The 17,929-nt window shown below is 41.4% G+C and overlaps 1 protein-coding gene across 2 annotated transcripts in view; it reads right to left on the reverse strand.

The window, feature by feature from the left end:
• VCL (vinculin) overlaps positions 1 to 17,929 on the reverse strand; it is a 121,026-nt gene that overhangs the window by 68,007 nt on the left and 35,090 nt on the right. For both annotated transcript variants that reach the window (XM_075534680.1, XM_075534679.1), the window contains exon 2: positions 12,761 to 12,831. In XM_075534680.1, coding sequence (XP_075390795.1) covers positions 12,761 to 12,831 — 71 coding nt within the window. The remainder of the gene's footprint in view (positions 1 to 12,760; positions 12,832 to 17,929) is intronic.

A 17,929-nucleotide genomic window follows, 5' to 3' on the forward strand; every position in this document is an offset into this window, starting at 1 on the left:
TAGAGAGTTACAGTCTGTCTGCTGACCCTTATGTGTGTTTCCTAATCTGGTCTGATGAGGTGCCAAGTGCTGTCCCCAAGTCAGAAGTCTATTTTCAGGATTCCTCGGGGACTTGGTTACTTTGTCCCTCTTGCTACCCTGTTGCATTCCCTTCGCATTTCACCCCATTAAGGGCAGACCAGGACACTTGCTGCACAGTGTCTCCAGTGCTGTCCCCCATAGTGTTATGGGTCAGTGAGGGAACATCATGTCTCATGGAGGGGCAGAGTGCATTGACTGCTGCAAACAGAGATGTCTCCAGGGATTCAGTGGGCCATGATGAGGTTCTCTCTCTCTGTCTCTCTCTCTCTCTTTACCCTGTGTGGTTGGACACACCCACCACTTTCCTGAGGCTATATCTTCAGTGCTGTCCACTGTATTACATTCAACATAGCTGAGCACCGTGTCCTCTGTTATTGTCGCTGTTCCATGGCAGGATGTTGCCCTCGAGGCTACCACGCCATTGTAAAAGTTTCATTTATTTCTTAATCAAGAAAGTTCTATCAAGTAAACCAAGAATTAAATCCTAAGCTGTTTATAACTCTTCTACAAGTTAACAATATGACTCAGAGCTCATTATTGAGAAGACTCAAAAACTTCAGGAATCACTTTGAGAACCAAAATTCAAAGCTCACTCCCATCAAGTCAATTCTAACTCACGGTGACCTTATAAGGCAGGGTAGAACTGCCTCTACCAGTTTCTGACTGTAACTGTTCATGAGAGCAAAACATCTCATCTTTTTCCTGTGGAGCAAATGGTGGTTTCCAACTGTTGGTCTCATTGTTAACAGCCTCATGTGGGAAACAGAAGGATTTCTCCCAAGTTGTCTTCCCCAAATATATGCCAAAGTTAGCAGCTATGCTACACATGGTGAATGAGTATACACTTGGAGGTCAACAGAAGTAGGTCAGGGGTCATTCTCCCTAAGGGTTATCAGCCTTGAAGAGCAAGCAGACACCACTGTTTATCCCATAACAAGTAGGGCCCACTCCCTTCTGATAAGGATGGTAGCATATTGTTTCCCTGAAGGAGAGCCCAGGGAGGTCAAGCCCACTCAAGGGTGACCAAGGTTAGGTGTCCATCATGAATCTAGGGTCTACCCTTCTTGTCACATGTATACCTCTAGTCCCTCCCCTTCAATGTGCAGCCCTAGCTCATCCCCTTCTTGTCACACTAATGCCTATTGTACAGCCCCTCCCTATGATGTGTATGCCTATTGCACTGCCCCTTCCTGTGACATGTGGTTACCTGTAATCACGCCCTCCTAAGTAGAGCTAACCCTCAGCAATAAACGGGGCCTCTTGCCAGATCTCCGCCCCACCTTGGCCCACTGAGTTAGTTTATTGTGCCAACTTGGCCGATAAACACATGTGGGTTAATTGAAGGGCAGAGGGACAAATGGCTCGGTGAGCCTTGCTTTCTAGTTCTCGGGTCTCTTGCTTTATGATGGTCACACCAGTGCAGTTGCCTTAGCCTATTCCCTGCTTCAGCTGGCAAGACTCACTTCTTGCAAGACACCCCCAAGGAGAAGCCACATGGACCTACCCTGAAGCAGCCCTGGATGCTGGAACAGCCATGTGGAGACCCCTGCCAGCGCTGAGATGCTTACACGTTCATTGACTTGGCTTTCCTCCTGCAGTCGGCATCATTGTGGCTGCTTTGTGAGATGGAGGAGGATTTTCTGGATTGGCGTTGGACATATGGGTTAATGGTGGACTTGGGCAGAAATGGGTTAGGATGTTTTCTTGATGTGCACTTTACCTTTATATAAAACTCTTTCTTATTCATGACTTTCTGTGGATTTGTTTCTCTAAGGTACCCAGACTAATACACCCACGCTATGCTGAGACCTGGCTGGTAAGATCATGGCCACCCAGAAGGTGAGCATGTTACCATGAAATGTGTCTTCATTTACTCTTCATTCTACTTCTTCATTTTACTGTCTCTCCCATCTCTCTCATGTTCTCTATGACTTTAATATAATCTTTATATATCTCAACCGCACAATTGTGCCTATCGAACCTGTGCTTAGTTGTGGGGGGGCTGGCATTTCCCCCCCAGTTTCTCTAGGTCAAAAATGCAGCAAGACAGCTAGCAGATGTGAATGATTATCTTACAGAAACTGGTCACTGATAGTATGAGAGAGAAATCTTCTCTTAAAGAAAGAATCTTTGAAAAGGATCACAAAAGAACTTGAGTTTAAAAATAAAGCATGAGAATCACACACTAGCCCAAGACAAATAAAGTGCAGAGTACTATAATCAAAGAAGTAATTCTAAATAAAAACATCGGAGTGTTTTACCAACGAGAGTTTTAAAATACAAATTTCATCACCAATTATTGTGAGTGTTCAAATCATAATAAAAGGAAAAGCTAAATGCAAAGGCTGGTGATCTAAAAACATCATGAATTATTATTTTACTTCAAGAGATCTAAATTAAGTGTAAGTAGACTTTATTCCTTTTCAAATTTCCTGTCTCTACATGAATATCAATGATGGCAAATTATAGAAGTATGTTCTGTAACTGTGCAGAGTAGATAAAGTGTTCAAACAAGGTCATTTCCAGGAAAAAATGATTAATGCAATCACGTGGCAATAGTGTATCCGGAAAACCCAATATTTTAGAAATGCTATTTTATTCAACAAGCATAGACATTACGGGTTTCAAAAATAGTCCAAGCCAGAGAATCAATCCAGGTTTTGATTTCACGCAGACTGTTCTGAGCAGCGCTGAGGCAGAAAGTGACAGCACTTTACAGCTCTAAATCATGCTGACATTTGCCTGCCGACAGACACTGTGTACGATTGCCCTTTTGCGGAGTCCGTATCACAAGGACCACCTCAGAATGATGCCTTCATCCATTCAGACACTGAGCACCGTGGACAGAGTCAAGAGCTGCTCCACTGCAGAAATAAGAATGAAATTCCACTGTACACTGCAGTAACATTTTCCCCCCACGGTAAACAGTTTGCCATTTGTCACCTATAAAAAAATCAAATTGATGCAAACCCACACTGACAGAAAATCCATCTAGCCAGTTGAATGGATAGCGTATCTCCCTCCCTTCATTGTAGGATGTGCGCTCAGTATTGATCCACGGGTCGACCTATTTTAAATAAACCCACTTTCATCTTGTCATATGCTGCTCAAAAACTGCCAGGCGTCTCTGCTGCCCAATTCCAAAGTCCCGTCTAGCTTTCAAGAGTTTTCACTATGTGGCCCACCCTATCCAAGCTTAGTCCCCACCACTCCTACAGGACCCCCCTTTCCCCAAAGGCCCCTTGGAATTTGTTCATACTGTCCATCCCACCCAGAATCGTGTCCCCCTTCTCCATCGCTTCCCAAGTCTCACTACCAGCATGAGGCATTTTCCTATTAGTCCTACTTACACTGATAGCACTCTTTCCTTGAATTTCTACTATAATTAAAACCAACTTTAAAGCTCTTTAATTGGAAATTTCCAAAAGTCAGAGAGCATCTCTCCTTCCACTCCATCCCGCCCTCACCCCCACCCCTGCCATCAAGTGGATTTCAACTCATAGTGACCCTGTAGGGCGGTAGAATTGCCTCTGGGTTTTTGCGGCTGTAAAATTTTAAGGAAGTAGTAAATGTCATCGCACTGCTGCAGAATGGCTGGTGGTTTCAAACTGTCCACCTTGTGGTTAGCAGTCCAATGGTAACCCACTAGAGCTCTCCACTTTTGCTACATAAAGGATAATAAACAATTGACATACCCTCACCACAGGTATATCTGAAATTATGCACAATCCTCAGCCACAACAGCTATTGACGTGACTACTTTATCTCTAATTAAAAAGAAACATTCTACCCTGAGACACATGGATCACACTGAGTCAGAATCCACTCCATGGCAACTAGAGTTTTGTTTTTTGACTATTGGTTAAAGAAAACAAGTAAATATACAAGGGGGCACCACCACCCACCACCCCACCCCCGCCAAAAAAATATTTTTCCCCAAAACAATGTATTAAAATTTTTTTACACAACAACCTTATCACCTTCAAAGTACTCTCCATGACAATACATTTGTCAAATCTGCGATTCCATTCTTGGAAATATTTTTCAAACTCATCTGTTTGGTTGGCTGACAGCACCTCCCTCGTTTTTCTTCACCTCTTCCACATTGTCAAATCACTATCCTTTCATGTCCCTTTGCATTCGCAAAAACAAAAAGAAGGCAGGTAAATAGGGTGCGTGGGGCAAGAGAGGCATGCTGATTTTGCCAACTGGTACATGGAGATGGCTGCATAAGCAGGTGCATTGTCATGATGGCAAAGCCAGTCCCCGGTCTGCCACAAATCAGTCCTTTCTTTTGTATACTGTTATTACATCTTTTCAGAACCTCTAAATTGAAAGCTTGATTAAGAGTGAGACCTGGTGCCATGGACTCCAAACGCACTGCGAGTCAACATGTTCGTCCTTTCAGGAAGTTGATGGATGTCCAGAAAAAGGTTTGTCATCAATCAACATCTCACCTTTTTCAAAATGAGAAAACCACTCATACGCTTGAGTGTTTCCCTTAGGGCGGTCCTTGTAAGCTGTGTTCAACATCACAACAATTTCTGTGGCGTTTTTCCCGAGCAAGAAACACAATTTCACAGCCGCACGCTGTTCTCTCAAATCAGCCATCACAAAAACCAAGGTTCAAAGGAAACTACTTTTACCCAAAAAAATGCACCGTGAGCCGAGGGAACCTTCCCAGACAACGCCACTGGGTGCTCTTACCAGAGTGAGGTGCTCAAAGCTCTTCCAGTGGGGAAATGCGTACTCTGAAAGCTCCACCCAGCATGTTGTTTTCCATTTGGGGGGGGGGGGGTACCCTTCATATTATACTCCAATACAAAGTTTTTAAAAAGAAAATTAATGAGTGGGAAGAGAGGGCATTTTTTTAAGCGTGATCTTAAATACATTCAACCTATTCTTCAAAGAAAAGTAAAATAGTTGCAAGTGATGGTACTTCACTGCAGTGACGATTGACGACACTGCTAAGAAGCTGCTCTCTAGATATCAACTAGCATGCTGGACAGATCGTCGTCAATAAATCAATAATTAGTACATCAGCCAATGACTCAATCAATTACACAGAAATGATTCTTTCTGCTGCCACCTGGAGATGATAATCATGGAAACTACAGAGAGGATACACTAGCTGAGTGTCCTCCTGACTCACGCCAGTGAACCTGCAGAGGGAATACAGCCCCCAGCTTTAACAGTAAGCATGGCCATTGCCCTCCGGAAGCTTGGGACGATTGCAACAATTCCTAAGGCAAGCATCATGCAACCCTAACCGCTTATGCAACAGTGTGGCTGTTACGGCAATCTTTAGTAAAATTAGTCAACGGTGAACTTTCTCTGACAGCGCGGTCAGGAACCAGGTAGCACTGGCGCCAACCAAGAGAAATCCTTCCTATGACAGAGCAGCTCTTGCTCTATATTAAAACGAGTCCCACTTTTACACAGAGACCCCGTCGGCAACAACTGTAATTCAACTATATAATTTTTAACTATAATTCTCCAACATTTTAATATGCCCTTAATTGCTAGTTATACAAATAGCATGTGGTTTTACTTGGCAATACCCTCCCCCTCCCCCCCCCCCCGAATCCTTAAAATGTCATACCATTCCTTGAAAAAGCTTCAACTATATACAGGATACCCAAATCAAACTAAAATCCACTGAGGCCAAATTCATCTCTACTCATAGCAACCGAGTAGGACAGTGGAGATGCCCAGAGTCCGGTTTCCGAGGCTGTAAATCTTCCCGGAAGTGGACTGCTACACCTCATTCTCCTAAGGAGTGGCCGAGGCACTCAAATCACCAACCTTTCCGTTAGCAGTCAAGTGCATACGCACAGGGCCACTGGCTGGCTGAGGGATACATTTATCTACAGGTCAAGAGTCTCCTGTTTTCTCTAGCCCGGATGTCCTAACATTCTAGACATAGAGATAAATCTAAAATTGAAAAAAAAAAAAAAAAAGAACTTATTTTACTCCTTGCTGTTTCCTAAGCAGCCACTATTTAGAAACCCTTATAAAGGAATACAGAGGCAGTTTCACTCTATCATGCCCTGGAAACTTCCAAACATCAACTAAACAGCCCAAAAGAATGTCCTACTCAACAGTTGCAAAGATGTCACTAATTGCTTCCATCTGTTTCCCTACTCTGTCTCCCCCCCCCACCCCTCCTCCAAGTCACAGCATCTACTGAGGTTATTTTCTGCTTCATTTTACATTCTACGGAAAATTATAGTTAAGAGTCATCGTGTTTTAAATTGCAGAATATTCCCTGCAAGTTTGTATGACAACCACAGCCATATTGTCGTTTGTACTTGGCTATTTTCAAATAACATTTCAGAGCATGGTTTATTAACTTAATTCTTTTAAAAATCTGCTCAGTAATTTTTTAGTTGCTCATAATACATTATTTTCCCCCAAGTCTCTAAAGAGACTTTTTGATGGCACAGAAGTTTTAAAGTCCTGAATGCTTTTACGGATGATAATCTTTTGCCTAATCAATCAATTGCTTTATTTGGAGTTGCACAATGATGATTTTCTAATTCTGTCATTCCTTCCATATGTATTGGTCCCCCTCATGAACTGGGCTCAAAGAGCAGCCTCACATTAACTGTACACAGAAAAGGCAAGATAGATGCTTAATTCTTCCCTTTTAATAACCAAAGATCTTTTTTCAAAAATAAGTCTGGAAAGAGGATATAATCGACGCGCACCGTTCTTGGTTGTAATCCTCGTTGTGTGTGGTTGTGTTCTCTGTTGTGGGACAGAGAGTCGATTCTGACTCAGGGATCCCGTGACAGCAGAACTATCCCACAGATTTTTGAAACATTGATTTATTGCCATATAATTCACATAGCATACCATTTAATGATTCAAGTCTACTAAGAAGTTACCCAATCGTCAGAGTAACAGGTCGGAGCCCTAGCTGGCACTTCATTAACAGCGACTACTGAAGTTTTCTAGCTTGTTTCTTTGTAAGCCCCTGGGGTTTGGGTTTTCCCAAAACTTTAACACCATTAGTGCACACTTTTACTTAATGTTTTTGGTCTCTACGGTCACCTTTGAGAGCACATAGTACTTTTCAAAGGTTTATCTGAGGAAATGAACAGATACAATTTCCTGAGGATAATCATTCACTAACCAAATGATACTCATAGCCTAGAATGTCAGAGTTGAAAGGGACCCCCCCCCTTTTTTTAAATCATTTCCTATAACTGCCATCTGATGTTGACAGCTTCTGTCCAAGAACGGGTATATGTTTTGCTGTGTGTATTCTCAACAACAACAAAAAACAGTAAAAAGTAAATAAACATTAAAAAACACACTAAGCATGCTACTACCATATAATCCAGCAATTATTTGCCTAAGACATTTGTCCAAGGGAAATAAAATTTACATATACACAAAATAATGCAGCTTTATGACAGTTTCGGAAAAAACCAAAAACTATAAACAACCCAGACGTCGTTAAGGGGAAAATGGTTATATTTATCAGCAATAAAAAGAAATAAAATACTAACACTCACAAGAACATCAGTGAAATGCCAGAAAAATTATGCTGGGTCAAAAAAGTCAATCTCTAAAAGTTACAAGGTTATGTGCTGGGCTTCTGAGCAAAAGGTCTGAGGTTCGAGACCGCCAGGAGCACCTGGTTCCCCTCATCAACTGAGGCTAAAATGGCCTCAAGTAAACGGTACACAGAAAAGGCAAGATAAATGCTTAATTCTTTCCTTTCAATAACCAATTATCTTTTTTCAACAGTAAGTATGAACAGAGGAGAAAGACAGGGTGGGGAGAGGCAGTTTCTACCCTTATAAAGACTTAGTCTCAGAAACTCACTGGGGCAGTTCTATCCTGTTCTATATGGTTGCTATGACTTGGCATCGACTCCATAGCAGTGAATTTGTGTTTTGTCTAAAAGTTACACCCTGTATCATTCGATTTGTATGTGCAAAAATGAAGACGGGGCAGCGCCTAACCGCCTCTAACCACACAGGAGGGGAAGGGGCTCCAGACCAAAGCCCCAGGCTGATGCCTATGAAGCAGCGGTCATCCACACATGCCTCCATCATCCAGAATCTCACCGATTTTCACATTACCTGCCCTCCCATGTGTCACGACACTTCTCTGCTGGGTTCAATAATTTGTTGCTTAGCTACAATTAATTCATAGACAATACTCATTTTGGATTATAGGGAAGTAACAGATTATAGTTCTGAATTAAGTGACTCAGGATACAATTCTTGGACCACGGTAAGGTGGAGGGGAAGGTGAGAGAGAAAGGGGGAACAGATTACAAGGATCTACATATAACCTCCTTCCTGGGGGATGGACAACAGAAAAGTGGGTGAAAGGAGATGTTGGACAGTGTAAGATATGACAAAATAATAATAATTTATAAATTATTAGGGTTCATGAGGGAGAGGGGAATGGGAAGGGAGGGGGGAAAAAGAGAAGCTGATACCAAGGGCTCAAGTAGAGAGCAAATGTTTTGAAAATGAAGAGGGAAACAAATGTACAAAAGAGCTTGACACAATGGATATGTGTGTGGATTGTGATAAGAATTATACAAGCCTCCAATAAAATGATTTAATTATTATTTTTTAAATTCTTTGATCCAGCCTCTTTTCAGTCACGCCCCTGGTGATAGCACTCTCTTTTTGGCCCCCAGTCTATCAGCCCCCTTAGTCCTTGACCTCTGCCCTGTTCAGCAAAGTGTTACAAAGTTCCAGGATCAAGGCGGTTCTCACATCAGAAATCCTGGGTCCAAAAGACATACTACCCTCCTGCTTCTTCTTTCTTGGTAGATCCCCCTTCTGCTCTGGAATGGGCTCTCTTTCAAGCCTGTCAAGATGGCAAATTGATCAATCCTGTTAGGGTTCCATGTACTTTATTTGAATGGTCCACCTCCATGAGTAAGGCCAGAATGCTCCTTAGAGGCAAGGATGGCAAGATTTCGTTTTACATCCTCCTGACATTATAAGGAGAGACCAGTCCCGGGAGAAGGACATGATGCTTGGTAAACTGGAGGGACATCCAAAGAAGGAAAGGCCTTCAACTAAATGGATTGCATCAATGGGCGCAAGCACAGGAACGGTTGTGAAGATGGCCCAGGACCGTGCAGTGTTTCCCTCTGTCGCTCGCAGGGCCGCTGTGGAGTGCAACTGACTGGATGGCGCCGAACAACAACTGCAACACCCCGCATGGGTGCCACGTAACTTACTGACTATTACAAAGCTGCCCAGTCTCTTCGATGCGTCGCGAGCACCACACATTTGTGCAGTACTACACTGTCCCCTGGGGGGGGGGGGCACACCACAAAGACTATTATCAGAAGGATTGTATTCAACAATTCACTGCTCTGCACATAACATTCGTGAAAGGACGGCATTTTAGGGGTGGAGAACAGATCTGTGGTTGTCAGAGGTAAAGGGGGCTTAGAGGATAGGAGAGAAGAGGGTGTGCCTTTAAAATGTCTACTCAGGGTTACGGAAATGTTCTGTATCTTCTCTGACTGCTAGTAGCATCTTAGTGAGATCACGCTATTATTTTGTAAGAGGTATAGGGGAAACTGAGTGAAGGGTACATGGATCTCTGATTTATATTGTATAACTGCATGTGAATCCACAATTATTTCAAAATAAAAGCCAAAAACCCTCTGTGTACTACTTCACAACGCTCTGGACCTTCCAAGGCTGAGGAACAAGCTTAAAGTTTGCCTGACAACACAGACTTCCTCTTGGAGCATCACACTCGTGGAAAAGCACACAAAATAGGCTGGTGCCGTGTAAAGCTACAGTACCTTGGCGATCACCAAGCCCAACGACTCACTCACTGTCACGGAGTCAATGCCAACTCACAGGGCTCTAAAGGATGGGAGAATTGCCCTGGGCACTTCCGAGACAGTAACCCTTTATGAGAGTAGAAAGCCCCATCTCTATGGTGGGCAAGTTAAAATAACAAACAAACAGGTTCTACATAAAGCAGATGCTTCCTGCACCTTACTTCCTGACATGTGGAAACATTTTGCCACATTAACAGACATGTGTTTCTGTAGAAGCACCCACTTAAGTAAATGAGAAACAAGAAGTTATTAATATGGGTAAAACATGTTTACATATGTTCAATAGAGCATAAGGAGACTATGTTTTATTTTAGACATGGCATAACATATACATAGAAAACATCTACAATATCAGAAATATTTACCATATATACTGGAGTATAATCCAACCTGATATCAGCCGAGGCACCTATTTTACCACAAATTGCATTAAAAAAATGTGCTGGAAAGTTCAGCTTATACACGAGTACATACGGTATTTCTAAAAGACCCATGTAGCTCATCATCCAAGCCAGGAAACAGAACAGCATTACTTCTAAAGTTCCCAAGTGAAACCTCCGGTCTCCTTCCCAGAGGTGCCACTCCCCCGACCTTTGGGATGACTTCCATAATTTTCTTCATCTTTTCACAGTGGAAGCAGGCATGTTTTCTGAACTACAAGTAAACAGAGCCCATCTATTCATCTGTAGTTTATTTCTCTTATTTCTAAGATCCAATCATTCATTTTTATTTCAGATTATTATTAATCTAATTTATAACTATAGTATGATCACTTTTAATTCTCTAAATTTCAGATATACAGTAGGGTCCTTATGAACAATGCTGATAGAACTTTTTTTAATACGTGGATCTGGATATGAGTGGGCACAAGTTTCTCCTGGGAACATAACCTGGAAGCGACATGACCTATCTGTAACTTTATTACTGCCAATCTTTCTGTCCAGGTGGCAACGCCAATCTTTCTGTCCAGGTGGCGACGTCAATTTACATTCCCAAAAGCAGTGTACAAGAGTTACCGTTCCTCCCAACCCTTATCAAAAATTGCTATTAACAAACTTTTTATTTAACAAACTTTTTAATTACAGAATTTTGTAATACAATTTATACTTCCCTGATTTCAAATGAGCTACAACTTTTTAAAAGAATATCCTCTTTATTTAAATCTTTTGGCTTAAAAAAATTGCTTCATTCTTGTTGATTTGTAGGAGTTTAACTGTATGTACTATGTATCAACTGCCTTTATCTTTACTTAGGACATGACTGCTACATGGACAAGGCTGTCAATGCACGGTGACACCATCAGGAGCCGGAGAAGCTTTGTCTGATCAAAAGTTAAGTCTCTCTTCTTCTTTTCCAAAGTATTTAGCAAAATGTCTAAAAATTATTTGTAGGGTATCAGGCAATATATGAACATAGCTTCCATTTTAAATACTTCAAAATGTTACAGTAGCTTTACTTTTTTCTTTTATTTATTTTAAAAATCATTTTATTGGGGGCTCATACAACTATTATCACAATCAATACATACATCCATTGTCAAGCACATTTGTACATTTGTTGCCATCATCATTCTCAAAACATTTGCTTTCTACGTGAGGCCTTGGAATCAGCTCATCTCTTGCCCTCCCTCCCTGCTCTCCTTCCCTCATGAACTCTTGATAATTTATAAATTATTATTTTGTCATGTCTTACACTGTCCGATGTCTCCCTTCATCCACTTTTCTGTTGTCCATCCCCCAAGGAGGAGGTCATATAGAGATCCCTGTAATCAGTTTCCCCTTTCTACCTCACCTTCCTTCCACCCTCCTGGTATCACCACTCTCACCACTGGTCTTGAGGGGTTCATCTGTCCTAGATTCCCTGTGTTTCCAGTTCCTATCTGTACTAGTGAACATCCTCTGGTCTAGCCGGATTTGTAAGGTAGAATTGGGATCATGATAGTGGGAGGGAGGAAGAATTTAAGAACTAGAGTAAAGTTGTATGTTTCATCATTGCTGTACTGCACCCTGACTGACTCATCTCCTCCCCGCGACCCTTCCAAAAGGGGATGTCCAATTGTCTACAGATGGGCTATGGGTCCTCACTCTGCAACCCTCCTCATCCACAATGATCTGCTTTTCTGTTCTTTGATGTCTGATACCTGATCCCATTGACACCACATGATCACACAGGCTGATGTGCTTCTTCAAAGTGGGCTTTGTTGCTTCTGAGCTAGATGGCTGCTTGTTTACCTTCAAGCCTTTAAGACCCCAGATGCTATATCTTTTTTTTTAATTTCATAAATATTTTTATTGGGACTCATACAACTCTTATCACAATCCATACATACATCAATTGAGCAAAGCACCCTTATACATTCGTTGCCCTCGTCATTCTCAAAATTCACCTTCCACTTGGGTTCCTGGAATCAGCCCGTTTTCCTTTTTTTTCCCTCCCCCTCCCTCCTCGCTCCCCCCTTCCCACTGAACCGACACTATATCTTTTGATAGCCAGGCACCATCAGCTTTCTTCACCACATTTGCTTATGCACCCTCTTTGTCTTCAGTAATTGTGTCGGGAAGGTGAGCATCATGGAATGTCACTTTAATAGAACAAAGTGTTCTTGCACTGAGTAGCTTTTATTTTAAAATGTATCTCTACTATTATTCTTTCCTCTTCAAGCAAAAGTGTTTATATAAAACTCAGGTTTATGCAATCAAGAAACGATGTTTCTGAATCCTTTACAGTCTAGAAAACAAAACTCACAAGTCATGGTTTTGTTAAATTATTATATCAAAAATGCCTAATTCCCATAACTAAAACCAATTATAGCAAGCCTGAAGGTTTTTCTTTACTCACTTAATGAATGCTGGTGGCATGTCTCTCTTCAAAATCTGGTCCTCAGTAGTTTGGACAGTCTCTTTTCCAACCTGCGGGAAAGATTCACAATTCAAATCTAAATTCTCTGGTTGAAGAACTATTAAACATATTTGAAGCATATTTTGCATATAATTTGCAACTGGAATTTCCTGAATTAAAAAATTATTAAGATTGCACCTATATGCCTTCATAATAAATGTGTATAATAATATGGAGTACAAACATAATGCTATAGTACACCTTTTCCAGAGAAATTAATTTGAAGACATCTTGAGTACAGTGGAAAAAGAGAGAAATTTATTACTTAGTGATATATATATATATATATATATATATACACATACATACATACACACACACACACACACACACAGGAGAGCGAGAGTGTGTTAAGAGAAATGCTGCTACCTCCTTGAAAGGGTATTTAGTCCCTTGAACCAAGTGGTGGCGGTTATTTTGGGCCATCTGGACAATTCCGACATACAGCAGCTCTCCAGGACCAAGCGAGCCTGTGAGTTTCCCCAGGGTGTCGATGTAAATCTCCATGGCAGGAGACCGCCAGGTCTTTTCTCCATTGAGCAAAAGGTGGGTCTAAGCACAGGCTTTCAACCACTGCACCAGCAGGGTCGCTTTATATCAACCCAGATCAGCTCAATTGTCCGTACGGAAAAGGACCAGTGGTACTAGGATGAAAAAATGTTTGAAGTAATTGTCATTTTGAAACTAGAACTTAAGCTTATGAAAATATGCAACTAGTTATCAAAATATTTTCAAACTAAAACTACATAGTATTTCCCTAATTACAGAGCAACCAAGGACTCAGCCCTATGCGAAAATGTTTATTATATTTAATTTTAAAAGTAGAAACTAAAAAAATACTATACTAATTACAATGAAACAAAAAAATCCTTATGTATAAGGTAAAGCCATGAAAAAAAATTGTAATGTTAACAGTGGCTGTATTAATGTTTGGAAGTTTTTGTGTCAATTTGTAAGCATTTCCTATTTAATTTTCTGGAATGTAAATATATAAGTTTTATACTTTAAAACAATTTAAATGTTACTAGGTTGTTGTTCTTAGCTGTCATTGGGTGGTTCTAGCCCATGGTGATCGCATGTGTGCAGAACAGAACTGTTCTACAGGGCTTTCCAGGCTTCCTGTTGGAAGCAGATGGCCGAGCTGTCTTTTGAGGTGCTTCCACCCAGCAAGCCCTTAATCACATGTGCCACCCAAGGAAGACTTTACTCTAGGTGCAATTATTACTTAGGTGCAATTATTTTCTATGTATTTCCTGTCACTTTCTTCAAAATTAGTCCTGTGTAGGGTTTAGATGTCAATTTTCTCTTCCCTATATCAAGTATTATGCATACAAGAAGTAAACATTAATATAGTGAATGGTGAAACTACCCATTTTATCAATATGATGCTACCTAGACATATTAAATCATAAATACACCTAAACTTTAATGCAGAAATCTATCAACTTTTAAAAACTCAAATGGAAAATATCTCAAATCTGTTATTTAATTACCTAATATTTTATATAGTTTTTTAAAAAGTAAGAAAATCCCTAAATGTGCAATGAATCAGTTAAAGAGAACATCACAATAAACTATTCTCAGGAATACATGTCATGCATCACTTAATGAATACAAGTTTTCCTCTCAAGCGAAAAGCTCAGGAAAAGCAACACACACATCCCACTGTGCAATAGCCAGTGTTTTAGTGGACAATAGACCATCTGTATCTTAACACAAGTCTTTCAAATCAGCAGCTGGTCCTCTAAAAGTTCTCAGATCAGAACATGACAGAATATTTCCAGATGTATTGTTCACTGTATTTTCCAACTGAAACCAACCATTCAAAAAGCTATGAGCCAAGGACGTCAAGAAGTAAATGATGAAGTTCAGCCTCAAAGTCAGTGGTTCACACTAAGTATTAAGGGCTTAGAGGGCACTGAGATCCTTGAGAATTCATATTCATACACACACACACACACACACCTATTATATATAGGGGGGCTTCCAAAAGTTCATGGAAAGCAGAGTTAAAAGATAATACAAATGTCACCAACTTTAACCCCCCTCAGAAGGGAGGGAGTTCCTCTGAGAACGTCTTTAAAAAGCATGCATTCAAATGTTAATAAACACACATTATGCAGAGTATGATGTTCCAGGCACTGTTCCAGGAATTGAGGATAGAACAATTAATAAAAATAAGTCTCATAATCTCATGGACTGTAGCATGGAGAGACAGAGAATACACAAGAAAGGTAACAACAGATGTGTTAGCTTCAGATCATAAGGATGATGCCCCATAGAGCGCAGCCGGGGAGGAGGGAGTGCCTGCTCTGGTTAAGGAAGGTGTCTTCAAAGAGGTAACCAGAGGCCTTCGCTGGGAAAGAAAGGACTACTCACAAAAGAGCTAGGAAAGACCAATATAGACAGAAGTAGTAGCAATAAAAAGGCCCCGAGGCAGGAAAGAGTTGGGTGTACTCAAGGAACCCGAAAAACAGCTTGGCTGAAGCCTAGGGAATGAGGGGAATGTGGGGATGAAGTTAGGCAAGAAGGCAAGGGACAGGTCACAGAGAACCTTATGGTCAGGCCGGCTCAACCACAGTTACAACAACAGGACGATATGATATTTTTATATGATTTCATTTTTAAAAGGTCACTTTGCCTGCTAAGTGAAGAACAGCTTGCAGGGGATAATAAAGGAGGCAGGGTAAGCTACTGCTGATAGTCACTGAAATGGATTTCTTTATCCTAAGATGCATCTATATTTATAATGATAATATTATAAATTGCTCTGATTCTCGGTCTAAAATTAGATTAGGTACAATGAATGGCCCTAATTGGACTGTGTATAACACATAAATTGTAATTATTTAGAAAATATGCCAGTTTTACTTGCAAAACTGATTTTGGGCAGTGTTGTCCAGCAGAACGTTTTGCCAGGATACCAGCGTTCTCTTTAATCTGTAGATACGAGTCACAGGTGACTACTATGCCCTTAAAAAGTAGCTAGTGTAAGTGAGAAACTGAACTTTCACTTTTTAATTGAGCTACATTAAATTGCCACATATGGCTAGTGGCTAGCACATTAGGCAACACAGGGCTATAAGGAACTTGTGGTCTTCCAGAACTGATCTTCTTGGCTCCCAACTCTTTTTTCCCCCCCAAAAAATAATTTTATTGCTACACGATTCCCATAACATACAATAGTCAGATCATATGAAGAAGACTTGTGCAATCATCACCACCATCCACTGTAGGACATTTGCTTCTTTCTCAGACTCATTGTTACAGCTCCAATTTCTATCCCCACCCAACTTCTTTTCCCATATCCCTAAGAGAATATTAATCCAGTTACTATGTATAGATTTGCTTACACGGAGTTTCCTATGCAGAAAATCCCACAAGAAAACATAAATCGAAACAGCAACAATAATGCCAACCTAAAACAGAAGCAGGTTATTAGGGCTTTTCTTCTGAGATCTCATTGAGTGGGCTTCAACCACAAGCCTTGAAGTCTTGAATTACCAAGTGCAAACCGTATGTGCCCCCTAGAGAGCTTTGTGTGATGCACACACATGGAATTCTTTCATAGCTTTGTATGTTGTATTTATGATTAACAAGAAGCATGCGGAGTGGCATAGTTCTAGTAGGTGCTTGAGATAGTTAAGGTTTATTGTACCAACCTGGCTGATAAACACATGGTGGGAATAATTGAAGGCAGGGGAGAGAAATGGCTTGGTGAGCCTTTCCTTTCTAGTTCTCGGATATCTTGCTTTCTGATGGTCGGATCAGGGTGCAGCTGCCTTAGCCAGTTCCCTGCTTCAGCTGGCAAGGATCACTTCCTGCAAGACATTCCTGAGGAGAAGCCACGTGGACCTACCCCGATGCAGCCCTGGGTGCTGGAGCAGCCATGTGGAGACCCCTGCCAGTGCTGAGATGCTTACACATTCACTGACTCGGCTTTCCTCCTGCAGTTGGCATCATAGTGTGTGTTTTGTGAGGTGGAGGAGGACTTTGTGGATTGGTGTCGGATATATGGGTTAATGTTGGACTTGTGGGTTTGGGCAGTACTGGGTTGGGATGCTTTCTTGATGTGCACTTACCCTTTATATAAAACTTTCTCTTATACATCTGAGTTTCTGTGGATTTCTTTCTCTAATGTAACACAGTGCTCCATCACACAGTACTTATTTCCCTATTAGCACAGCAAATAGACATCCACAGGAAGACAACGGAGTGGTAGTTTGCAAACTACAATGGGATTCCATTCCAGCAACTCCAGGTCTGCTGCAAATTGAAATCTCTTTTTTTAGTTTTTATTATCATTGTCTTTTATCACTAGTATCTTTATAAATCTGTTTTTTATTTGTCATTGAGAGCTCGAAATACTTGTATATTTCGTGTATGTATGTATTAAAATGTGTCTCTAAGTTTATATTCAGGCTCCACCCTTCTAGTCCATGCCTCCACACCAAAACCACACCCACTGCCATCAAATCAACGGGCACTCGCCACAACCCTGTAGGATGGGGCAGAATTACCCTGTGAGCTTCCGAGACTGTAACTCTTTACGGAAGTAGAAAGCCCTGTCTTTCTGACTGGGAGCTGCGGGTAGTTTTGAACTGCAGACCTTGCAGTCAGCCGCCCAACACTGAACTCTACGCTATCAGAGCGCCTGAACCCAGTCCTCAAATCAAACCTTCAAGTGTACCTTTACAATGTGGTCTCTTCACAGAACAAGAGGAGGTGGGCCTGAAAAGGCAGCAGCAGTGGTCAGGTGAAGAGGGAGCAGTCTCAGGAAGCAGACTTAGACTCCGGAAGCATTTGAATTGTGTGGTTAGCTGGTCCAGAAAGAGGTCGGCGCGGCTCAGCAAAGGAAACACGGCCAGGAAGGAAAGCTCAAGCCAGGCTGGGAAGAGCTTTGTTGGCCAAATGAAGGCAGAGAAGATTGTGCAATTTGATCTGCCCATTGATTCAAAGGTTGTCACCCTCTGTTCTAGACCTTTCCAATTCAGCATTCTGTCACTGAAGGATCAAGTCAGAAAGTGACAAAGCCAGTTTTTAGAGCTGTAAGGACCAGAAAGGCCTCTCCTATTTGTGAACAACTGGCAAAGCTTGTCTGGGGCGGCA

This window comes from Tenrec ecaudatus, chromosome 16, assembly GCF_050624435.1.
Source record: "Tenrec ecaudatus isolate mTenEca1 chromosome 16, mTenEca1.hap1, whole genome shotgun sequence".
Classification (NCBI taxonomy): Eukaryota; Metazoa; Chordata; class Mammalia; order Afrosoricida; family Tenrecidae; genus Tenrec; species Tenrec ecaudatus.